The sequence below is a fragment of the Lepisosteus oculatus genome, chromosome 3, assembly GCF_040954835.1.
Source record: "Lepisosteus oculatus isolate fLepOcu1 chromosome 3, fLepOcu1.hap2, whole genome shotgun sequence".
Lineage (NCBI taxonomy): Eukaryota > Metazoa > Chordata > Actinopteri > Semionotiformes > Lepisosteidae > Lepisosteus > Lepisosteus oculatus.
Window position 1 is genome coordinate 62569075 of NC_090698.1, and position 27164 is coordinate 62596238.

The window sequence follows — 27164 nt, forward strand, 5'->3', positions numbered from 1 at the left end:
GATGGTTTTATTAATAAAATCTACTATATCAGAGATATCTAGGTGGCAACCGTGTTTGTTGGAGCTTGTTGCAATTTGGAACTCTTAGTTCACACTTGGGCACTACCATTAAAGACAAGGTTCACTGTAATTAGAACTATCATGTTAATTTAGTCTAGTCCTGAAGGACTAAGAAAACACAATATCTGTAACTAATGATACTGTAATTTCTTTTGTATTTCTTTTGTTTGTCGCAATTGACCACAAGTCTCTAAATAAGATATGCAGAATTACTGAAATACACTTTTAGTTAGAAACAGGTTGTCCAACTGACTATATTTTGTCCCTGTGAACAATGATAGTCAGTTCTAGTGTACTGTAATAAAGTGGACATTATGACATGGTCTTGTTAACAATGAATAAGGAAAACATGAAATGCATATTATCTCGCCATCTAACAGTTAACTTAAAATAGAAAAAGTAAGCACCTGATCTGTTAATCTGCCTCTATATCATGTTAAAGTAAGCAGAAGTATCCTGGGTAGGATGCACAGTTACTGTATTACTTCCTATATAAAATAACCCTGGTTATAAAACACAGTTGTATTTTGCATAATAATTATATACTAATGTAACTGTAATGTAAATGTGTAGATTCTTTACAGTTTTCAGACTTGATATATTGATAGTTAGTTGTATTAGTTCTGTTGTATATTTAATATAGTGAACATGTTTGTTTTATGTTAATTTAGTATGTTTTTTTTTGTACAAGAAGAAAGAAGTTATATAGTTAAAGACCTCCTTATTTCAGTAAAAATAAAATTATAGTTATACCAGGGATATTATAATATAAATTAAAGGGCTGTAATGATAATATTAGACTGGATATGGACATGTAACAAAAAGAGGCCTGATCTATAAGATATCCAGCTTATAGCTAAGTTTAGACTCTGAACTTCAAGTTAACATCTGAAATTGTTTTTCAGATGACTTACTATGACCATTGTGAAAGTGCATCTTTTCTTCCTCTGGATCCTGCTTAGCCTTACTGTAGCCACAGCGCCTATAAAACAAGTAGAGCACATCATTTTAAAAAGGGAAATCTTTCCACAATCCTTTTCACACGTACTGGTAACCAGCATGAACCTAAAATGAGCTCTTTTTGGAAATGTTGTTGTTGCCTGGCGGCAGTATGTTTATCTGTCACTGTTAACACAAAGTAACACACATAGTTACATCAACTATAAGATTATAAGGGAGTGACTTGCATCTTAATTTGAACTTTTAAAAAAATGCATTGTATAAGACTATTATATTGTATAAGATCTTAATGTATATACAGTATTTTTTTTATTCCTGCAAGATTTCAAAGTGGACAGTTCCTGTTAACACATTTTTTTTTTCATTTGGAATTATAGGAATGGCAACAGAGATACGGATGTGAGGGCACTAAGCATATGCAGCACAGCATTATGGGATGAATACAATTATTTTAAAATACACTTGAGTTAAGTGTTTTATTGGAATATTGATGTTCAAATCATTGTAGACGTCAATGAAAAAAGCCTATGGCTCAGACGGTCATAAGTATATTCTGACAACAGCAATAAAATCGACAGATATTTTTTACCTTTTTCTTTCCATGACTTTGAGAACTATTGCTCAAGACTGTCTGTGGAATGGCTACCTCTAGAATCACAGAGGGGATACCTACATTGAATTACATATGAGACTCTTGAGCCTGAAAATAAACACTCTGTAACCGGGAGCTGATGTTGACTGCTTTTGCTAATTTAAGATACGAAGCCTTTATCTATGCTAACCCTAAATGAACTGAAGTTGCTGGCTTGAATCTCCTGCTCTTTCCCCTGTGGCAAGAGCGAGTGTTCAGTTCAGCATTGATGGATTGATTAACTGCATGCCAAAAGAAAGACTCCCTCATGTTCTCCCACCATCAGCTATATACAAGCATCTATCCCTAAGTGACATTAAAATAAAACAGTCAAATACAAGAAATTCATTTTTAATATTCATGTTGCAGATTTGCATATTTCTACAGCATTACATGGCATGCATAAATAAATTATGCTTTTGCTAACCTGATAACTATCCACAGCAGAATTGAATGCTACAGTATAATGTTAAAGTGCAGATGAATAACTTAAAAAAACTCTTATTGCTGTCACCTTAAAGGTTTAATGGACACACATTAAAAAGTAAATGCCATTATAAACATCTCATTTTCTATATGTTTTCCTAAAATGTGTCAGGATTTTCAAACTTTTTCATCGTGTGGTATAACTGTAATTGATTTATAAAAATGCAAGTGTGCCTGCCTTAAGAAACACATTTTGGAGCTACTGTATATCCTTACTATGAGAAACCCATCTGGCTTTTGGTACTATCTCTGTTAGCACAGAAAATGCAGACCACTTCTGGTGATTAATAAAAGAAGGTGAGCATTTGTGCAAAACATGCTTTCAAGTTTAGAATTATTGACAAAATATGGGTTTACTGCCATGGAATTTTCCGATCTACTTTTTATGCCCATCGGTAAAACACAAAAAGACACTACACTATTACCCTCTCTCTGTACACACAGATGGCTTGATTTGCAGAAAATAACTCAAACCAAATGCTCTTTATTTCTTTTTAAAGATGTTTACACTTAGACATTGTGGATTCAGAATAGAATTGAATGAACTCCAGTTTTTGAGTTTTCTGTTTTGCTTGCCAAAATGTTATAACTTTTTATTTACTTCAAAAGTTGCTTTGTCCTTGAGAAGTGACAGGTCTCTTTTAAACAATGTAAGGGTTATAAGTTCTCTGCAGTATTCATGCGACTACTGTGATGTTACTGGAAGTTTTTGTTCTCTCTAACTCTCTGCATCTGCCACTGTAAGAACCTGACAACATCAAATGACACATAACAGCTCAAAGACAAATAGAAATAGCGAACATGCCATTTTCAAAGACAGCCAAAAAGTGAGTTTGCCTCAGAAATGTAACTGCTTTACTTTATTTTCTAAAGACATGCATTACAACACCAATATTACCTGTAATGGATATACCTGTTTGTCTGCCTGTTTGTCCATCTATTTTCTTCCTTTCATAAACATAGCTTTTATATATTTTATACATTACTCCTTGAAGAATTCATAGGTGTTACTGACCTACATCAATCCATTTTCTAACTGCTTTATCCAATACAGGACTGACTTGCATGTTAAAGTTAATTTAGTGATCTTGTTAGCCTGACCTTACTCGAGACCTTTATTATTAAATTTAACATATGCTCTTCGTGATTCATATGTATAAACATGTACATCAAAATTAGTAAGAAGACGGACAGTACTGTAAATCAGATTTTACATAAATTCTGCTGGCAGAACAAAGAAATTGAGACTGGAACCTGAGTGAAAATTCAGTGAAAAAAACGATATTCTAGGGCATTTATATTGTAAATGATGAATATGTAAAACAGGATATCATTACTTGTTTGGCTTCCTGGATATTCATTGTGAATGACTACATGGTACTGGTACTACATGGTGTCTACAAAAATATTGAAGATATATGGTACCTATATGAATATAATTTGTATATACTTTCTCTTTTTTCTGCGCATGGTGAAGTGTTCAGTTAATAAAGCACCTGGAAATCACACTAGAATTTGTGATTCTAGAACGTAAAATTCTAGAATGTGCTGTCACACTTCAGTTACATAACCACCTCATGACAAACAACCTTTTCGAACCCCTCCAATCTGGCTTCCGTCAACTTCACAGCACAGAAACTGCCCTGGTCAAAGTCACTAACGATCTTCTAATAGCTTCTGATTTTGGTTCTCTTTCTGTACTCATCCTTCTTGATCTCAGTGTTGCTTTTGACACTGTTGACCATAACATCTTAAGTTTCTCATCTTGAGACTGTGTTTGGAGTTTCTGACACTGCTCTCAAATGGTTCAAATCTTACATCACTGATCACTCTCACTTTGTCTCTCTTAATGGGTACAGGTCTGAAATTGGTCTTGTTAAGTCTGGTGTTCCTCAGGGCTAAATACTGGGCCCCTTGCTCTTCAGCATTTACATGTTTCCACTTGGTCAGCTTTTAGAAATCACATGGCCTCAGCTTAATTTTTACGCAGATGATACTCAAATATACAGTACATCCATACCAAACCTGACACTGATGTGGCTGTCTCTTCCTTCATCTTAACTGTGACAAGACTGAAGTCATGCTTATTGGTACCCCCCATCAACTTCGTAAAGCCAGTCCTGTAACCCTATCTGTATATGGTTCTGTACTTGAGCTTGAATCAAAATTGAAAAACCTTGGGGTTATATTCGATTCTGGCTTAACATTCGACCCACATGTGCAGCATACTGTCAAAACATCTTTTTTTCACCTCAGAAATATTGCTAGACTATGCCCTATGCTATCACTAACTGTGGCTGAAAAGCTGATTGACACATTTGTGGTCTCTCGAATTGACTACTGTAATGCTCTACTCGCTGGGGTATCTAAATCTACTCCGAACAAACTGCAGTATGTCCAAAATTCAGCAGCCAGAATCCTGACCAGGTCTAGTGCAAGTGTTCACATTACTCCTATCCTGGAGTCCTTGCACTGGCTTCCGGTCAAATTCCATGTAGACTTGCATTGTCATGCTCATGCTCACCTATAAGGCTCTGCATGACTTGGCACCTCAGTACCTGTCTGAACTATTATCGCCCTACTCCCCATCTTCCACTCTTCTAATTCTGCTCTCGTTAATGTCCCCCAAGCCCGTCTACATTGTATGGGTGACAGGGCCTTCTCCTGCTCTGGAACTCTCTCCCCAAGGATATCAGAGTCACCTTTAAACTCCTTCAAATCCAGACTCAAAACCCTCTTCTTCAGAAAAGCCTTTACTTAACTGGTTCCATTCTTCACCCCTCTGCTTTTCTTCGTACCACCATCCACGGTCTCCTCTATATATTGTAATTATGTTTTATCTTGTGTATTCTTCTTATTTATTGTTGTTGTCATCCTGTAAAGCGCTATGAGAAGCCACCTTTAAAGGCGCTATATAATATAAAGTTTATTATTATTATTACTATTATTATTGATTACTAGTAAGCAAGTTGCTAATTTCTTACTGATTTTACTGTAAAATATGTTGTTAATTTCAAAACAAGATATAAAGCCAAAAAAGTTTTCATGCAGTCATTGCTTGACTTCACTTGGACTCTTTCCTCACTAACAGCCATATACCAGTATTGGCATTATATGATTTCTAATCCAAAATAATCTATAATTTGAGATAACAGCAGTAGAAACATGGATAGCAGCTATACATATGGACAACATGATATACTCATGCCTTTGGTTAAGATATAAAACAAAATGTTTAACTTTAACTGGAATTATGATAATTCAGCTATCCTACTGATCCAACTTGAGGTAAAAATGAAAAAGAAATATCTCTAGAAAAAATATTATATTGGGTTTCACAAGAAAATAAAACAATACTTGGCTAATAATAATGTAAACTTTACAACAAATTCATTGCAATAACAGAAATTCAGGTCCCTGTATGAATTCTGTTCATTTGAATTAAAACTAACATTGTCTTCACAAACATGGTCTCTAATAAAAAAAGAAGTGGTTCACAAAATTGAACTTGATTTCTGACATGTGTTAACCTACTACAGCTCTCCCTGAAAAAATGTAATAAGTAAAAAGTCAAGAGGGTGATCTATGGGAATGCAAACATACATTTTATTGGAAAAAAGAAAAGATAATCTAAGGCATACTGATAACACATATTATTATTAAATCCAGATTGACAGAAAAGTGTTATTTTATTCTTAAAAGGAAAGCTTTTTCTCATCTTTTGTTTTAAACTGTAATTAAAATTTGTGCTGATAGTACAATATTTTTCCAAGTTTCTGTAAATTCAAATAAAAGATGCCTTTTAGAAATATGTAGTCCTTAAATGTTATCTGAACAACGATAGATGACAGTTGTCGTGAAAGATTCCCTGACAATTCTTAGAGACTTGTCTGCCAGTTTAACCATATTTAGCCAACAAATTAATCAGGTGATAGCCACTAATGTGTCAAAGCACACATTCTGTGATTGGTTATAAAATATATATAATAACATTTGTTATTATTATTATATTATTATATATGATAGATTATTATATTATTACAAATCTGATTACCAAAAGCAAACTGAATTTTCTACACACTGTTACTTTAAAGTTGAGCACTTTTTATTTTCTATTTCTCTATACAGGTATGTACATAATATCCTCAAAGGTACAACCTTTCTGCAATATGCAAAACATACATTTGTATTCAGTGGGATTAAAATTATTTCCAGTTGCTGGTTAACTTGAGTATCTAAATGAAAACTAAATGTTGGATGAGCTCAACAAGTTAAAAGTTCACCTTATGCAATGGAGCATAACTAATTTCAAGGAGAGAAGGCAAACTCACAATTATGGAAATTTAATTCTGAGTCCTCTCTTATCTACTCAAAGCATTTAATTCTCTTATTTAACTCAATGACTAGTGTGGTGATCTAAAAGTTCCTGGTCTCCACAAACAAACAGGTGTTTTCATGTGTTTAAGTAAAAGTGACATGCATCAGACTACTAAATTAGATTTTTTTATAACTGACCAGAGAGCAGCCAACAGAGACAGCAAATGATATGAAATTTGTGGTCATATGCAAGACATAAAATCCCTGATTTCACTCCAAGAGAATCATTTTGGCAAACTATTCTTAGTCGTCCCAGATTCAAGAACATTTTTTTTCTTTTTTACTGATCATTCAATAAGTCTACCTGGGTATCGATTTTGAGCAGACATATTTATCATGATTCTAAGAAGTAGAGAATAAGTGTGAAAGTATATGGAACTTTACCTTCCACTGAGGAGAAACCCAGTAACCACTGCCAAGAGGATCACTCCCACAGTGACTGAAACAGCAATGATTGGGGTCTGGCTCTGGTCGCTAGATGCAGCTACTACTGGGGACAAGCAAAGCAAAGAGCCATGAGGTGAACACTGACAAGGCAAAAAGATCACCACTTACATCTTCACCCAGAATGTCAAAAGTAACTAAGTTCTAAAAATGTTGCAGATCTTAACATTCTCCATTCTCTAATGTTTGCAATCATATTGATGTATGCAGTATATATATATATAAAGAACTTTGGGATGAAATGCCCAATATAAATGTAATGTATTGTTATTCATAACGAAAGAGATGCTTTGCCTCTCCCCAGTTTTAGAAGGCCTTACCAATAAGAGTTCTAAAAATAACTTCCTCCCCCTGAGGGTTTCATATTATGAGTGCCCAATTAAATAAGAAATGCAGTTCTGGCAAAATAAAAGTCAGATGTGAATCCTTGTATACTGGGTGAAGTGCTGCAGAGAAAAATATAGGTGTTCAGTACAATAATGAAGCCACTGAGACCACTTTTCTTTCACATCTGTCTAAATATATTTGATTTATGCTGTAAATATAACTACACAGTTAAACACAGATAAACAGTATAAACTATTCTAAAAGCACCGTAAATATGATTGTCACAAACATTATTCTGAATGTAACAAAATCCCTATTTATTTGTACAGGGTGAAATATGAGCATAACATACTGTACATATTTAGAAGTGCAACAATGTTATATAAACTAATCAGCTATAACTTTTTCAATAGGATTAATGAAAAAATACTACCATTTAATGACACAATGTATGATGTACTAAATGAAGACTGCAGAAAAATGTGTAACTATCAAAAATTATTATTCAGGTATGATGAAAAGCCTTTAGTACTAATAGTGCTGCTTATGACTCCATCAATATTTTTTGCAATATCAGAACCACTGAGAGTTTTCCTTCACTAAGGACAACATCATGCAAATTCATCCACTTCTAACTGCTATATCCAGGATAGGGTCATTGGTGAGCAAGAGCCTATCCCGATAAGCAATGGGCACAAGGTGGGATACACCCTGGATGGGATGCATGTCCAGTGCAATGTACACATAGACACAAACACAAATGCGCTCCAACCAGAGCCAATTTTCCCAGAAGCCAATTAGCCTACCATTGCATGTCTTTGGATTGTGGGTGGAAACTGAAGCACCCAATGAAAACCCACATGTACCTGGGGAGAACATACAAACTCCACATAAATAGGAGCTCAGTAATTAAAACCAGGGGCCCAGAAAATGCAAGACAGCAATGCTAAACACTGTGCAATTGTGCTGTTCACCATGCCAATCTTTGACAGATATCTTTAATGGACAACTCTTATGCACTAGCCATGTCATCAGAGGCCACATTTGAAAGGCTTGAATAAAGCAAGTCTAGGGCTTCCTTAGTGTGTATGAGTTAATATCTTACAAGACTGTAATGTTTTCTGAAGCAGGCAAATGTTATCAAAAATACTATCCCAACACCTCTTGATTTAAAAAATAAGAATTACTTACAAAAGGGGCTAGTTTCAAACTCAAATCTACGACTGAACTCTCCATATCCTGCTGCAGTACGAGCTCGGACTAGGAACACATAAACTGAAGCAGGCTTCAGGCCATCTGCAGTGATCTCTGTGTCCTTTGATTTTATAATGGTGTAGCTGGTCTCCTGATCCTAATACACCAAAAAAGAAGAAAAATATTTACATTACAAAGGGGCTATATATCCAACAATGTCCCAAACCAAAGTCAAACATGGATTTACAGTTAAGACCGGTACAAAACTGGGACTAATCATTTACCTTTTGATCCTCTGGCTAAACCAAAACAATGTTATTTAGTATTTCAGTGGTTGAATGTTTTCACCGTATTTTAAACAATTTTAACATTCTTGATAAAGTTACTATAAATACTTCTGGCACTGAAAGATTCCATTATGTACTTTTGTTGTAGGCCTGGCTGTTCTTCAAAAGCCTGATTCTTAGACAGATAGAGCAGTTTTTACCAAATGTATGTGTATAATAGGATTCTTACTCGAGCCGTTCTCTCAGGACATGCACAGTATTACAGACAACACAGTACAACAGATAACACCACCAAATAGTATGTTACAAAACAGTCAGTAATAAATAATGATAGAATGTAGAGTACACACAATAAATAAACAGAGCAACAAATACAAGTGCAGAAAGCAGAGGTGCACTGAATTCTGAGGCACTGCGCAATTGACTGTTAAGGATGCACACTCCCATAGGGTAGAAGTTATTCGTAGTTCATGTAGTCTGTGCTGGGATGGTATGGTTCCGCTTACCAGAATGCAAGGGGGAGAAGAGTTTGTGGCCAGGATGGTTGGAATCCTGAATGATGGATTGGGCTTTATTGCGACAGGGGATGGGCTGAATCTAATCGATTGATGGTAAGTCACATCCTGTAATCCCCTGTGCTTTTGCCACAATCATTTGTACAGCTTCTTTATCGTGTATGATAGTATTGCCATACCATACCACTAGAGGCAGCGTTGCCACTATTGAGGACACTTTCTATGGTGCTGCAGTAAAAGTTCAGTCTTTAGTGTAGCGGTGAGGCTTAAGGCACAGCGAAAAGTGGAGGCACTGTTGTGCCTTCTTCAGACTGGCTTCCATGTTGTGGTGTTGGGAGAACTGGCTGACATGTTGTGTCTTTTTAGTTAATAGAAAAGCATAGTTCGTAGCTGTGAGGTGATGTATTTAAAAATGAAGATCAATAGGACTTTGCTTTTATGTCTTTTAAAGACAATTTTAAACTCACTACAGTAGAAAGCACTCTTTTGTGCACCACAGTCCTGTTCGGAATACTGCTTTCAGCCATTCACAGCTCAAAACAGATTACTAGGTGGCACTTGCATTATGTTAGATGTTACTGAAATGGTGGCTTCTGTTTTTTCTCTAACTATAAACATATAAAATACATAGCCTAGCTACCATTTTAAAATGTGATTATAAAGTTTTTTCTAAAAGAGGACTGTGTAGCATGCATGGATCCTGGATCAGCACTTAATTCTCAGAAAACAAGGAATTTCACAGAGTGACTATATAAAAATCAAAAGAACTGAAATTGTAAATTTTGCAATTAGCAATTATGTTATTGAAGCATGCACAGCTCAAAACACTTACAAGACAGTGGTGTAAATAACTGCATCTAAGTGAAGGCAAGTATTACAGAAGTCTTTACTTGTGATAGAGTACGATTTCCAATGTTTCCACAGTTTTTTACACCTACAGTAAAGCACTTTGAGATGCTACCTTTAAATGTGCTATAATTAGAATAATAACAACAATATAAAATATTACATATAATGTGCTGTTTAGATTTAAAACATGAAATACAATTATGATACTAATTACTATTTATACACAATCATTAAAAATTCCATATATTGAAAGTAATTAAAAATAATTATTGTTATACAGTATGGTGACGTATCTCATTTGAACTTAAATTTGGATATCATTAATTAAAGAGTTAATTTAACCTGTTGAATGTAAAGATGCCAAGCGGTAACTAAGGTAACCCGCAAGTATGCACTTCATGTCCACAATGAACACTACCAGATTTCAATATGGGAGCCAGTCAACAGACACTGAGTACATGAACTTTTAACCCACCCAAGCACAAATGTGGCTAAATCTCAGTTAGATCAGAGCTTTCCTTTCAGCACAATCTTAGACGAAGGAGGCTGACAAATTCTCTCTACAGTTTGAACATGATATTAGTATTTTATAACATCGCAAACTTGCCAAGAGAAGAATTAATAAGAGACAACAAAGCTGAAAATGTTCTTACCTTTTCAAAATATTTGATCTCGTATTCCAAAATGATACCGTTGGGACGGTCTGGTTCCTGCCATGACACAAAGATGCTGTTCTTTGCAGTTTTTCCTTTTTTTACAAAGCTGACTGGCGAAGGAGCTAAAAAACAAGAAAAAGAATAACAGGTATGCTAATAGTAAGATCTTTCTAAAGAATTGCTAATGATAGTTGAAAGAACTCATTTAAAAGTAGCATTTTAAATGTGTCTAACATTTTCTTCATGCACATACAGTATGTGCACATCTACAATATGTAGATCAGCCTATCTGAAGAGATTATGATTGGTTTTCAAATTATTTATTTAAGACAATGTACGTATGTAGTAGTTCAGATGGGTAGCTGTGTCAATTACATGCTGCAAAAAAGAAGAAAGAAAACACTTTTTGGCCATGGAGACTTCTTTAGGCGTGAGAAGGCAGTAAGCAAAGGTAATGTAGCGGGAGAACAAAGGCTGGGAGAGAGGAGGAGTGAGACACGGCGAGCAGGGGACAGAAAGAGAGGCCAATCAAGAGGTGTGAAGTCAGAATAGGTGTAGAGAGGTGTGAAATTAAACCATCAATGAATGGAGAAAATCTTTTCACAGTTCCTTCGGTTACGACGATTATGCTGCGACGACATCGACTTCCAGAACAAAGCTCTCAAAATGTACTCCTTTTTCATCAACAGAGGATACCCCAGCAGTGTTATTGACAGGGCCCTTGCCTGAGCCAAAAACACCCCTCGGACCATCAACTCAATCATGAACTCCCGCTGTAACAACTGCATTCCTTTGGTGCTTCCCTACCACCCCAACACACTTCCTGTCCCCAGGAGTATTAACGACAACTTTTCCATCCTACAGGATGATCCCACCATTGGGGCCCTCTCTTCTGACCGCCCCATCTCATATCGCCGACCACCTAATCTGCGCAACCTTCTTGTTCATAGCTCCCTTGACCGCCCTCAGCAACCATCTACACCAGGCACTTTCCCTTGCAACAGAGTTCGCTGTATCACCTGCAAGTACACGTCTAACACCACACTCATTCAAGGCCCCTCAAGTCAATTCCGGATCACACAGATGGCATCTTGTACCTCCAGCAACCTTATTTACTGTATCTCTTGTAGTAAATGCCCAGCCATCTACATTGGAGAAACAGGAAGGAGACTCGGAGACCACTTCAGAGAACATGTTAGGGCTGTGATTAAAGATCTCTCCAAGCCCATTGTTTCTCATTTCACCTCTGACGGCTATGACCACTCTAATCTCTCCGTCTGTGTTCTCAGATGGTTTTCCAAACTCATTCATCAGAAAGACTACAGAAACCAAAATTATCCTGCAGCTAGGATCACACCTTCCCCCTTCTCTTAACGACAGACTACTTTTCTTCTAAAGTTTCTCCATTCATTCTACAGTATGTATACATACAAGAAATTCTGAAGCAAAATTCTGAAAAAAACTATTTACATTTTGTAATTTGTACCTTTCAGATATTATCCATAGCATACTTTCCATCCCAACCTTTGGTCTTTATAGCAGTTATGAAAATATTTGTACTCCTCTTGCATATTTAATTACTAAAACCCTGCTTTCCTTATGTGGTCGACTGCAATATTAATTATAAACGCATATATATATATTAATGTTGAATTTGTACTAATCTCAAGTATCGTGCCTTGCATGTAATAATACAACAGATAACCAAACTACCCCGACAGAAAAACAATGCACACAAACAGTTGGAGGTCATAAACAGAAAAAAGGGGAACAATTAAAGTTTTTAATTTTTTAAAAAAGTTTTTGGAAGTTATTAACCCAAGTTCAAGCAGGATAGCGACTACAAGACAATCTCACCCCAGCTGTTTCTAATCATAATCATTACTAAAATTAGCTATATATATCTAATACAAACACTACTTTTTGCTTTTGTCTTTTCCACCTTTTGTCTTATCCTCCTCCACCCCATCTCCATTTTATAGCTCCCCTTGGTTAACACCTATCTAAATGGGACTCAGGCCTCCTTGTCCTATGGACAGGGGGCTACACCAAACCAAGCAGGGTACTATGCTCCGTAAAATGCTCATTCACAAAATATCTGATTTTGTATGTTGTTTTCCCTTGTGTAACAGGTTTTAATATAAAAAGCTATTTTCACTACCTAATGTAAAATGAATGGTAAAAGCAGCAAATGTGGGAACGTAAAAATATATACAGTATATCAAAATGTCATTTTTTTTACTTCTCTCCTCCACATTAAAATGGCAAATTCTTGAACTAGTACACATACTGCAGGCTATCTTGCAATACTTTCAATATTACTGAAATACATTTAAGTATTTCACCTCACAAAAGTTAATTATTTGGTTTTAACAACGTATACTTTCATATAAATGTAACATTGAAAATCTGGCATACTATTTATTAAAACAGCCCATGGTATACTGTACATAGGTATCACAAAAAGGAAGAGAAAATAGATCCTGTGCAGGGCTAAAACAAGGGAAGCCACAAACACAATAGCCAGAAGTCCAAAATGCTAATCAAGCATCCAAAATCCAGAAAATGAGCAATAAGTCAAAAAAACAGAAGAGGGCAGTAGATGCAAGACAACAAATCCAAATCCTAACGGCGTGAGCGAAAACCAGGAAACAGGCAAAGGTCAGTAAACAATCCACAACCAGAGAAGATGAGAGACAACGCGCACTACGTGAGCTCAGGGGGACTAACCACAATAGTGAGCAAGTAAGAGGGGAAGGAGGAACTAAAATAGTGATGGGAGAGAAAACTGATAGGATAATTACAGCATGAGCGTTTATGAAAGCTGGTGTGCGTGGGTATGTGAGAGTGAGTGGAATGTGTGCGTGTGGGAATATGAACGCCGTGTAGAATGTGTTACAGTACCACCCCTCAGAGGCAGTTCCTGACACACCAGCGGATGGATTGGGATGGGTGCGAAAAAAATCCTCGATCAGACTTCGGTCCAGAATATCAGCCTCTGGAACCCAGGAGCGCTCCTCAGGACCGTACCCCTCGTGGACAATCAGGAATTGCCGGGAGCCTCTGTGCCATCGAATGTCCAAGGACTTGTTTACAATGTAGGTAGGACACTTGCCCGGGTAGCCGGCGAAGCGGAAATCATGACCCCAGTTTGTCCAGTGGGGTGGGAATTGGGGGGTATAGAGTAGCCTTGAAGGGCAATTCTAACCTGATCTTCAATGTCCCAATATACAGCTGCAAGAACCTTGCCGGAGGGTATGATGGGTTCGGGTGGGGGGTCTCCGTCACAGAGGAATTGTGAAGGCTGGAGAGGGAGTCAGCTTTGATGTTCGCGGAGCCTGGGGTATAGGTGATAAATAAGTGGAATCTGGAGAAGAATAAAGTCCATCTTGCCTGGGGTAGGATCGGGATGTTTAGCCGACTGTAAGTAAGCCAGGTTTTTGTGGTCAGTTAGGATAGTGAAAGGATGTTGGGCATCCTGTAGCCAATGCCTCCATTCTTCCAGGGTGAGCCTGATGGCCAGAAGTTCCCTGTTCCCAACGTTGTACTTAGCTTCTCCCGGGGAGAGTTTTCTAGAAAAGAAGGCACAAGGATGGAGGATACCCTTTTTCTCCATAGCGTTGTGACAATATGGCTCCGGCGCCATGGGCTGAGATGTCGACTTCAAGTACAAAGGGATGTGTAGGGTCTGGGTAACGGAGAATTGGTGCTGTGGAAAAGTGCTATTTGAGATGATTAAAGGCCTTATCTGCTTCAGGGGTCCACTTGCCCTGTCTGGGGCCATTACATGTTAGAGGGGTGATAGGTGCTACAATAAGGCTAAAATTCCTGATGAAGCAACGATATAAATGTGTGAAACCCAGGAAGTGTTGTACTTGCTTTAGGTTCTTGGGAGTAGGCCAGTCCCGGATGTCCGAAACCTCTGCTGTGTCCATGTCAACCCTGAGCGGTGAAATTATATATCCTAGAAAGTGGACCTTAGAAAGATGAAAAGTGCACTTTTCCAGCTTGGCATATACTGTAGGTTGTTTCGGATGAGGCGAGAGAGGACTTAACGAACATGGGAGATATGTTCCTGAATATTGCAGGAGAAAATTAAAATGTCGTCCTGATAGACCAAGATATATCTCTGAATGATGTCCCTGAAAATGTCGTTCATAAAAATTTGGAAGATGGTGGGTGCATTAACTAGGCCAAAAGGCATCGCCTGGTATTCGTAATGGCCAAAGGTGGTGATGAATGCCGTCTTCCACTTGTCCCCCTCACAAAAGCGAATCAAGTTGTAGGCACCCCGAAGGTTAACTTTAGTAAAAATGGTGGCACCCCGAACAGATTCAAGGGCTGAGGACATGAGTGGAAAGGGGTACTGGTTCTTAATGGTGATCTCGTTGAGCCACCGGTAGTCAATGCAGGGTTGTAGGGATCCATCCTTCTTTCCGACAAAGAAGAATCCTGCACAGGCTGGAGAGGTAGAAGGCCGAATGAAGCCGGACTTTAATGACTCCTGGATATAAGATTCAAAGGCGTCAGACTCTTCCCTTTAGGGTGTAGAGTTCCTGGAAGTAAGTCAATGGCACAATCATAGGGACAGTGGGATGGTAGAGATAATGCCCTTTGTTTGTTGAAGGCCAGGTGGAGATCAGAGTAAGAAGAAGGGATCTTGGTAGCTTCTTCCTGAGAAAGGTGCGTGGTCAAGTCATAAGGGAGGTTGACAACACAGAGTGAGACATTGAGTACCCCAGGCTAGAAGTTTGTTGTTGGACCAGGAGATGTAGGGGTTGTGCTTACGTAACCATGGGTATTCCAGAACCAGAGGGTGTGAAGGGGAGTGGAAGAGTAGGAAGTGAATCTGTGTGTGCTCTGAAGTTAATATAAAAAGCTCTAAAATTTTACAAACATGATATGTGAAATTGACCTTTTTTGAAAATTGTCTCACATTGTGCTGAAAAGCTGCGATAATCCTAATGCACGGAATGAACCTCCAAAAAACACCACACTTTTCTGACAATAAAATCTGGAATGCTGTAATTCAATCCTATTATATCTTCTTCAATGGAAGTGTTAAAGTGTAACCGTGAGATAAAGAGCAATTAAGTAGATTCAAACTGATCCCTGTGGTACTGCTATGATACCTAGTCTGCAACCTTTCTGCATTTATGTTACAATACACTGTGCAAAAGGAAGAGAGTAAAATAATCTGATATACTTTTTTTTGCTAAACAAAGAGTAACTGTATCCCACTGCCTAGACAAAATTACAATCATTCCATCTTAAAAGCCTGTAATGAAATCCTTAGCAATATGATCTCTGAAAGGGCAGAGAAAAGAGATACAGATAAAAACTGTGTTTCTGAAGCCACTAGACCATGGTCTAGCAAGCTGCAGATGCTTCGCCGTCTACCAGAAGTCAGGATCCTAATTTATTGATTTCTGTGACTTGTAGCTTAGACAGCTTAATTGTGTCTTGTTTCTCTTCAAAGGATTAAAAAAAAGAACAACGCAGGTTGTTGAGTAACGATTTTCAGTAGCAAAGTGCAGTTAGCACATAGCTAATTTCAGTGGTATCACTGAGCTTCCTTATTTTAAACAGATAAGTCTACATATAAAATGAAAAGAAAATAGTAAGTTAAATTCTTAAGATGGCAGTGCCTTTAGCATGTCTGATGGGCAAGGCTATAAATGAACTGTGACAAATGAACATAAATAAAATTAAGTATTAAACATAAATAAATGAACAAAGACCTATCTTTGTTAATGTTATGTTATGTGTCACTGGAAATATATTGGTTGATAGTTGCATAGTTGCATACTTTTTTCCCCACAATTTTTACTTTCTAATAATCTTAAATATAAACCTGTTAAACTGTATAAATGTTGAAGGGTAGGGGCTCTTTCAGGTATGACTGGAACATGTAAAGACTTAATGCCAGGATTAAGGTTCACTCTTAATTAATTATTGCTTTGTGCAGATTCAGCATCCAGGCTCAACGGGAAACATGTAACTAATTATGTGATATAATTAATGCCTCTGATTATGAAGTGTTAACAATTTTTCACAAAAGGTCTGCAGCTCAAAATGGAAACAATGGAAACAAATTCATCTAGTTAAAAGTACAGACATATACATCAACACTATGCCGACTAGAGGATAGTATGCAGTTACCATACTAATGCTTAAGAGGTAACATAAAACGCCTTTTGAAATAATTTAAATAAGAAGTGAAAGAAAGATACCAGTAATGAAACAAGAACAGGGTCACAAATGAAAACTAAAAATAAATTCATTTAGGACAAAGAATAGGAGACTTTTCTAGTTGTATCTAGAACAGGTTACCAAAAAAAAACAGATATCATTAACAACTTAATCACTATGCAAGCTCTGCTCAACCACTGGTGGGATTAGATTGCAGCTGCCAAGCCCAACAATATTGCCGGACAGAGGGGACAGTTTCCAACGTAGCTGTCACTAGGGGGGCCGCCATTTTTCTTTCACTTCTTTCAAAACTCATGATTGCAAACTGCATTCAAATATAGCTGGTTAGTAAGCATAGGCTTGCTGTGTGTTTCAGTGGAAGAGCTATAAACTAAGCAGCCAGTGAATCCATCCAACATCTAGCACTGGATTACTTTTAATGACCAATATGATATAGTGAGTTAAACATTGTAGGTTTTAGAAAAATAGTTATTATTAAATGATGAAAATTGTGATTCATTTGTATTTTTGCAACTAAAATTGAACATATGTGTCTCTCATGGACTTCCTAACTATTCTTTGTTGTTTGCTTGATATAGTTTATTTTTTTAAACAAAATGCACTCCAGGCCAGGGTTAGATTGGTGGTTAGATGTATAGATACAAACCTTTATTAAAACTTACTTAGAACTTATTTATTTAATAAGAAAATGTACAGGAATGACCTCACTAAAATCAATGAAAAATATTTGGATTGCAATATTTAGATATGCTACTAATAAAATATAGTTTTATGATAAAAAGCAAGGAAGAACAAAACTAGCAGTTGGGGGCACATTTTCAAATTTGTAAGGGGTCATCACCACAATATCTAATAACAGACTACTGTAAATTACCTATGCCACAGAAACATAAAATTGAAAAATCAAAAAAGAGCAGTTTGAGGCAGAAGTCAAACGAAAATAGATAGATAAAATGTACGGCTCAGTTGAATTAATTGATAAATTGCCAATGTTTGAGTAGGGTTTATTATGATGCTGTTAATGTGTGATGTATAGGGGGGGATTTGAAAATATTTGTACTGGGGCCCATCCTAATCAAGTTCTGCCACTGGTGAAGCAGATTAGATATACATACTTTTTTACTGTTCCAGTGACAATGGCATCTGGAGAAAGACGATTTTCTTGTTTGAAACTCATGAAAAAGCTCCTTGTAATCAACAATATCTGTGGATCATCTGAACAGGTTGGCTGAACCTGCATTAGAACATTGAGCTGTGTTGGAAGTTGGACTTCAGGAGGGTCTGATTCTAAGCGTGAGTCAACATGCCTTTGCATTCTCAAAAAATGCATTCCCATAACGTCGTTATTGTGTGATGTTGCTGGTCGTGTTTAAATATAAAAAAATAGATGTTAGAAATTGCAGGAATTGGTTGGTTTCTTTGTGCTTATGTTTTGAAGAGAGATGAGTCCCTCTGTTCAGCTCTGCCCAGGATCGCCAGTTGGTTAACACCGGCTTTGACAGTCACTATCAGGTTCACGACATATAGAGTGCTATTCAAAGAGAAGGGGTGACATTAGTTCATGAGCCATGAGCCCCTTTTATAAAAGCAAGATGGGCCAAACCTTATCCTTTCATATGCAACCTACTGTATCTTATGACAGTATATTCTTAAACAATGGTTAGAATTAGTATGCTCAACATGTCAACTTCTAACACTGGAGTAAAATACTTGATTAAAATATAGCTGGGTATTTCTGAAAAAGTTAAAAAAAAAACTTGTATTATCATGTAAATTTAAAGATATTATTAAAGTATCTAAAATAATATATTAAAGATAAATTTATTATATAACTGGATTATAGTTAATTTAGTAAAACATGCACATTTATATTAGCATGGAAAACACAACTAAATTCTGAAACATGATTAAACAAAAGAAATGTATGTTAAACACATGAGATACATAAGATAAATGGCATGAGCAAAATGTTCACACATACTGTAGCTAGGCCTAGAGTAAGTCTGTGTCCAAGTTACATATTACAGAGGTCTGGTTAATTCATACCCACACCAAAGAAATGATTTACTGTATGTATGTGTGTATTTAAAAACACTAAACACACCGCACCAGCATATTTATATATTTACTTAAAGGGGGTGAGGTTATTCCATAAGCCAACAGAACAGTGGTTTCAAAAGCTTCTGTGTTAGTAAACAATTCTCCTTTGAGAAAGCCCTTAGAGTGACAAGATGAAAACCCCTGGCACTGCTGTAAAATATCAAATGCCAACCAGGGCAGAAGGAACAGTCATGCCAAGTGGATTAAAAGCCAGAGCTCTGCATGAGAGCTTTGCTTCTCCCAGTAAGCCTTGGAGAACCTCTGGAATTTATGGCAAGCAATTACAAATGCACACAATGACAACTAGGTCAGTGTGTACACAAGCAATTAGTATGTCAGGTTGATATTACAGCATTTACTAATTAGTCCTAATTACTTACTTAAAATATTCAAGTAATGTTTTATGAGAAAATGTCCTGTTCTGTTTTTGAGTGTATCTAAATCGAAAACATTAACCAATCTAACTTTCTGATATACATCTTGACATAAGCCTCAAAATAACACTTCTCCTATGTGCATGGGAAACTATCAATAGTGTATTATAATGTTGTATTTCATCACCAAGCAATTGCACTCAGGTCTTTCTGTGGATCTGTGGTACACCAGTACACCAGTGAATATGGAGAACAAAACATTTAACATTTAAAACCATATATTCAATGTTGTATAGAACCAAATTAACCTCTACAATAGCCCCTAACTGTTAATTAATCATCTTAAGTCTTGAAATAAAACAGATCAGTTTCCTGATTATAACAGTCTTCACTTTTTTTATTTAATTAAATTATTTAACAGATATTATCTGCAGATATTGTGTTCCGAACAATTCTGACAACAAACCAATATCTATAATTTGCATCACAGTAATTCTGTATTTATATTAACATTACCCTTGAAGATATTCATATTTGAATATTTTGAATATTCTTCACACCACTTTATTTTACTCTTCTGTACAAAATAAATAAAAACCAAATTCGTTTATTAGTGACTATTCAGCAAGATCCAGTGTAAATTCCTCTCTGCCATTTTTAGGAAAATGAATACAAAAGGCCTACTTAATATTTAGAAATGGTTGTGAAACTCCTTGGTGAAAAAAATATTTGCTTTTCATGACATTTAAAACCCAAAAGCCAAACATGATTTTGTCTCAGCCAACTAGTAGTTGGTGTAGAATAAATGTATTGTGGTTATAAATCCCGCATGTAATTTCCAGGATTGGAAATGTATTTAATACTACAAAATATCATATTGTATTTTTCTCCATCATAATTGTTTATTGAATATATTTTAGTGAACAGAAATCTGTAACAAAATAGAATGGAAGCAAATATATACATTGAAATACAACAATCCTATATGCTGCACTGATATTATATTTTTTAAGTTAGAGTGTAACTGTGTATGTAAGTATAATGATAAAAGAAATGTTTTATAAATGTATAGTTTCAAACAACATGGGAGTGATTTCATTAAACCAACTGATTTACCTAATAGAGGCTTGACTAATTTTCTAGAAGGGTATAAATGCAGATGTAATATATAATATTCTGAGATACTGATGATGCATAATGAAATAACTGATATTACTGCAATGTGAAAAGCCTCCACATTTTTTCCTATCCTTTTCTTTTATTTGTGATATTAGTGGGACAGGCACCAACACAAGCTCACCATCTGCCAGACTACCAGGGTGCCAAGGACAACTCATTAAGGGTAATTAAGAATTCTGGCACTTGGAACCTTACAGAATAACTATAATTTAGTCTTTTGAGTTGGAAACATCTTTGTTTGAGAATGAAAAAAAATGAAAAGAGATTGGAAAAAATGAAAAGAGCAATCAGCATTTCTTCTATCCCGCTTAATTCAGTCCTGAGATGATTTATCATCTCTGTAATACGGAAACTATTCAGTAGCGTGAAAAAGAACAATAATTACTTGCACCTGGATATCAATGAATTAGCTCAGCTATCTTGTTTGGGGGAAAAGAAGGGTGAAAAATATTTGATACAGAACACATTCTGATGCTATTCTTCCAGAATGTTTTCTAATTTTAAACAACTTTTAAAAATGAGTAAAAAAAAACATCTATTGGCTAAACAGTTGTTTACAAATGAATAATATATTAATGTACATTTGCTTCAACAATGCTTTATTCCTGACAAAGAAACCTAGATAGTGATCTACTCCAAGTATCACACAAGTGAGTCACATACAATCTAATATTTGTAAAATTAAATTAAAACATAATCTCTAGTGATTAGTAGGCAGTCACTAATATTAAAAATAAATAAATAAATGAAGCAAGCCAAAGTTTCAACAAAACTCAGGTGAATACACATTTTCCATCCTGATCTATATGAAGCTTAGAATTGTGAAACATTTCTCTTAACAATTCTATTTAATGAACCACATACTGTATGTGAATAACAAGCAATTTGAAAACAACACTACATGGTATTTGCATCATTTAGGATTCACAACAACCGTTAAACAGGCACTCATCACCATTTGATTAACTGGGAAAAAAAATCAAAGGGTTTTTCATTTATACGTAAAAATCTTGAGACCTGCTTCTGCTTATTAACATAAACTGATTGGAACCAAACATGTATAATATACATACTGTATAAGGAACAAGTAACATGTTTATTCCATGCAGAAAGGAGAAGAAAGAAAACACGTTTTGGCAGCGGAGCTTTCTTTAGGTGTGAGAAAGATAGACATTGTGTTTTCTTTCTTCTCTTTTCTGCATGGAATAAACCTATTACTTGTTCCTTTGCAGCCTACACATGCTGATGCAGCTACTCACCTGAACTACTTTAAGATAGATAGATATAACTAGATTACTAATTATTTTTGTTTTATAAGAACCATTTTTTATTTTAAATTGGTCAAAATCATTACAAGAAAATAATACAACTGTATACATTTTATAGAAAAAAAACATTAATATTGGAAGCCCTGATCTTTTTTTCCCCTGACATACAGTAGATTATTTATTGAATGCAAAGATAACCTTGGTTCCCACACACACTTTCTTCAAATTATCAAGTTTATATATGATGCAATATAGAAGTACTCTATATTCAAATACCTCAGTACAGATGCCACGTGGTATGAGCTTTTCTCTATAATGCCCTCTTATAAACAGATTAAATATAAATGGAAACATTAAGTAATCTGACATGCTGTATATACCCCCTGACTTTTTTAAACAGGAACTGACATATGTTTGGGCTTTAAAAAAAAGGATTTAGAAATACAGAGAAATATGCCCAAACCAAGTCATGCAATTGTTATACTGTGGTGCTAACTACACCCACTACTTATACTTATATACTTATAGATGTAAGAACATCTGTATACATTTACAAAGAAAGAAAACTATACTATGCAATGTATAAAAAGTCAGTACAATACATACGTTCATTATGGAGAGAGGTTTAGTAATATTATTGATCTGCAGGTTGTTGTTGTAGTGTCCATTTTCAAGTTTTAAAGTATGAAACTGGACTTTTATATTTAATATAGCCACTCTAATTGTTTATCGTCATGAGATGCTTAAAATGTATCTGCTTGGAAGATCAAGTAACAGTTCAGATAGTGTCAGCACCTCCTTTAAACGATAGCTTTCACTGATGTCCGCTGTAAGTGCCAAAACAAAGCTCTCTCTGAAGAACCTTCATGTTTCAGCTTTCTACTGCTATTTTTCATTCTTGGTTGTTTTTTTCTTCTTGTGTTGGACGTTTTAATGTAGTCGTTTTTCCCTCCACACTGAACATCTGTCTTTTGAGAATATGTATCAAATAACAGATGATGTATGCTTGGTCTCTATGAACAGTTTTACATGTTAGGGCAGAAAAATACCCACACAATCGTTCTAAAAAAAACACTTTTAAAATGTGCTTTTTCAGGTATGTCCTTTGGGGATATGCGGATATCACTGTAGTCATACTCTATTCACTACTTTTTTTTCTCAGATGGAGTTAGCATTTAAATCACTCAAGTATTTAATGCTTACTGTTTTCTGATTTAACAACATCAGGATATTCACAACCAGTTAATCATATTTAGCTCACTGTTAAAAATACCCTAATACAAAAAACTTTAAAAGTCTTTTTTGTAGTCTATATGAGCGTTACTCAATTTTGTCCTGCAGGACTCAGCTCTTAACCAATTAGGGCGATTGATGTCTAGCTGATTGTCAAGATCTTTTTTGTCTCTTAAATAGTTATCTGGGATTAGTAATTATTATCAACTTTGAGACATTTGCTGGGTTTCTACTCCCATTCAGGTGTGTGGAATGTAAGTAATTGGACCTCAGAGGAACAGTCAAACTTTTGTGGGAGAGTTTGATACAGTGTCATTCCTGTCTCTGTCTGCGATTCATTAATCAGTCACCTATTAATAGTGGTTTTGAGAGAATGGAGCGCCAACTTACTATGCAAGTTGAGCAGAGAATGGTGTTTATGAAATGTCTGGGAGAGTGCACCTGCAGCAGGGTATTTTTTCATACCAGACAGAGCAAAGAGTTATGTTAAAAGACTTATTCAAGCATGAAGTAAAATTACAGGGAGCACCTGTATTAAATGTGGTAAATGATTAAGTTAGTTCACTTGGGACAAAAGGGGAAAAAAGAAACAGAAGACGCAGGGGTTCTCCAGGACCTGAACAGAGAACCCTTGGTCCATATAATGGGACCAGTAGGGGCGCTCACCCTGTGGTCTGTGTGGATTCTAATGTCCCAGTATATTGACAGTGACTATACGGTCCTTTTTTATAAGATGTAAACTGACTCTCTGTCCTGACTCTCTGTGGTCATTAAATATTCCAGGGCATTTCTCGAAAAGAGTAGGGGTGTAGCCTTGCTGTCCTAGCCAAATTTCCCCCTAGCCTTTACCAATCATGGCCTCCTAATTATCCTCATCAATGAATTGGCTTCATTATTCCGTTTTCCTCCCCACTGATAGCGTACTGGCGTACTTTGGTTGCCGTCAAATTATCCAGGTGGGGCTACACATTGGTGATGGTGGAGACGAGTCCCAATTACCTGTAGAGAGTTTTGAGTGGAGTGTCCGGAAAAGTGTAAGGATTATTTATTATCATTTATTATTTCTTTTTACAAAACAGTGCAATACATTAATATGTTGAGACGGGCTAAGGGGCAAAATTGGGCCAAAAAAAAAGAAAATGATTGACCAAATCTAATTTTGCACTGGATTCTAAATCTCAGTGTAGAAAAATAAGGCAGAAAACTACATTCAAATAGTAATGTTACACAAATATAATTCAAGTTGTTTATTTTAAGTTTGGTTTAATTATATGGACTACTTTGTAAACTTAAAAAGTACATATTGAAAGAAAACCGAGAGCGCTACTAATAAAAATACCTTTTCAGGAAAAGGGACGTACTTTACCAAACTAAGCAAAGTAATTGTTCAAAGTAGGAACCTCATTGTAACCTATCAAAAGCAATTAATACATAAAATTATGAAATATTCAGAATCTGCTTTCTACATGCAGAATTTATACTAGCTCTTTGAATGCAGAATTAATCATATGTGTTCAAATAGCTAGTAAGGAGCAACTTTCTGTTGTTACCTTTAAGGAACAGAGAAGTTACCTTAAAAATGACCTGGCATTTGACTGAGTTTCTATTCTTTTCCTTGCCCTGCATCTAATGTACATTTAACAAACTACATCCCTGTCCAAGACTTGACACTGGTTAGGCATAACAGGGACGCATTAAAGACTTCATTGCATATCAAAGAAATGCAATCTCTAAGATCACAGGTTCTATCATGAAATTTGTATTATTTGTATAAAACAAATAAATGATCCATCATTGACAACAAACTTATCTTTTTACTAGAATACTGCAAAACAGGCTTGCACTCAACATTTGCATTGGCATTTCACAAACGTTTATTCACTGCATAAATGGGAATTAAACAAGAAAAAAGAAAATATGTTCCATTGGGCAAATATTGGAAATACTGTTAAACAGCTATTGCACTTTTCTAAGACTACACAGCAGTCTATACATGGCTATTAGGCCTAAATAAAAGGGACATTATCAATGAAATTCTAACCTCTTGCTTTCTGGAGACCTATTAATGGCACTTCAAAGTCACTAAATTTCCCCTAGGACGAATGCAGCCAGTCCTTTAATAAAATGAAACCCAGTTTTAGAAGAAGATGACTCCATGGGGATGCCTGAACACACTACCACACCTGCAAAATCCCTAACTGCTATGGTACATTTGAAGTCTTGCCTATAATAAGGTCTCCATAGGTTCAATCTGACAATGAGTTTAAAAACGATAGGTTAAAATGTTTCCTTCTGTTGTCACCAACTTAAGACAATGTTAAATAAAGGGGAAATATTTTCAAGTAGTCAGCTCCATAATAATCTTTATTACATAATATTCATGATTGTTGTAAATAAAACTATGACTCCTCTTCATGTATAAAATAAAGCTACACATGTTAAAAATATATAGTACTTGAAAATTAATTTCACATAATTATAATTATATTTTCATATAATTTAACTATTCTATGGCTACTTTTTAATATGGATGATGCAAAGCTCTTGTGTAACTTGACCAAAAACATTCACACTTGAGATTTACAAAACAATATATTATTTATTAGTGATTTAATATGTGCACATTTCTGAAAAAATTCAATGATGTAGCAGTTGCTTCGCAGTTTTGAACATTTCCATAGCATAATGCTGTACTTTGAATCACATTGAATCACTGAAGTCTACGTCTACTATGTACAGTATCTATAAGGCATCGTCAAAAACACTGATAAAGCAGAAGCTGCAGACACAGTCTAGAACAATGTAAGGTTATATTGAATTCACTGACATACTGTATATGTAGTGGAATATACTGTATCTGGCACTGGCACTTACAGTAAATGAAAGGGTGGCAGTATCAGTTGCTCTGATTCTGTAGAGTTTTCAATCAGATACAGTAAAGTTCTTCATTTCAATTAGATGTTAAATTCTGGAACACTTCACACACCACTGCGTGTGTAGCAGGTATGACAAACTGTCTTGGGTTATATCCTAAGTAATTACAGTATTAATTCAGATCAAGAAGATTATACATCAGCATCCATTAGGGTCATCATTACTTTAATGAAAAGTCAATACCAGTTGCTCCCACAGGAAAAGCCCTCCTCTGTGCTAAAAGAGGCAGTGAGGTGCAAACAGTGCATTATTAAATATAGATGACATGGAGAATTATGGCAGGGCAGCATAATTGTATTCCTTTTCCTAATCAAATAGTTCATTTCCTAAGGGGGGAAGGTCTATGTCTGTGCTTTATGCATTGGTGTAGATTGTGTGAATGCACCGGGGGCCCCATGTGTAGGCCCCGGTATGACACACAATGTGTTAAGCATTGTATGTTTCAGCAATAGAACTATTTTTCTGACATGGTTATTGTGATTCACTCATACCACTAATATTGAAAGCCTGTTCCAGTCGTGACACTTTCTGAATAGTCTCCCATCATTTGCTCGACGATAAAGTATTTCTTGAAATAAATTTCAGTTAAGGCCAGGGTTTTTGGTTAGAATGTGTTGATATAAAGTTAACTTAACTAACGTATTCTGTATAAATGAGAGGACTTTCACAAGTGACTATGTAAAGGTCTGTGTGAAATATATTAATTGTGGTATTTAAATATACTAATTACAAAATAAAGTTTTATGGGAAAAGGCAGCCAGAACAAAAATGGATGCTGGTGTCAATTTTTAAATTTAATGATGGCTTATAACCACAATTCTATAAAATATACTATGTTACTTATGCTACAAAAAGCATAAAAGTAGAGCTTCTAAAAGAAATACCAAAACAGAGTAGCAGTCAAACTGACTAAAACAATGTTTTTCTGGGTCTCACCTGACAAAAAGATTGAGCATGAAGCCCACTGTAAGTCAACCACAATTGACTGGCTCACCACTTGCTAGCAACATACAATGTATGCAGTGCTCCTGTGGGGACTGGGCAGGCAGAGAGATGAACAAGTCACTATACCAATGA

At 35.8% G+C, this 27164-nt stretch overlaps 1 protein-coding gene across 2 annotated transcripts in view; it reads right to left on the reverse strand.

Moving 5' to 3' along the window:
* LOC102685913 (ephrin type-A receptor 5) overlaps positions 1-27164 on the reverse strand; it is a 134758-nt gene that overhangs the window by 22075 nt on the left and 85519 nt on the right. Inside the window, exons 6-9 of one of the 2 annotated variants that reach the window (XM_015363896.2) lie at positions 10784-10908; positions 8477-8636; positions 6899-7001; positions 975-1042 (exon numbers count right to left, since the gene is read on the reverse strand). In XM_015363896.2, the coding sequence (XP_015219382.1) occupies positions 975-1042; positions 6899-7001; positions 8477-8636; positions 10784-10908 (456 nt within the window). Of the gene's footprint in view, positions 1-974; positions 1043-6898; positions 7005-8476; positions 8637-10783; positions 10909-27164 lie in introns of both variants that reach the window. The other variant, XM_015363889.2, reaches the window with a different exon arrangement.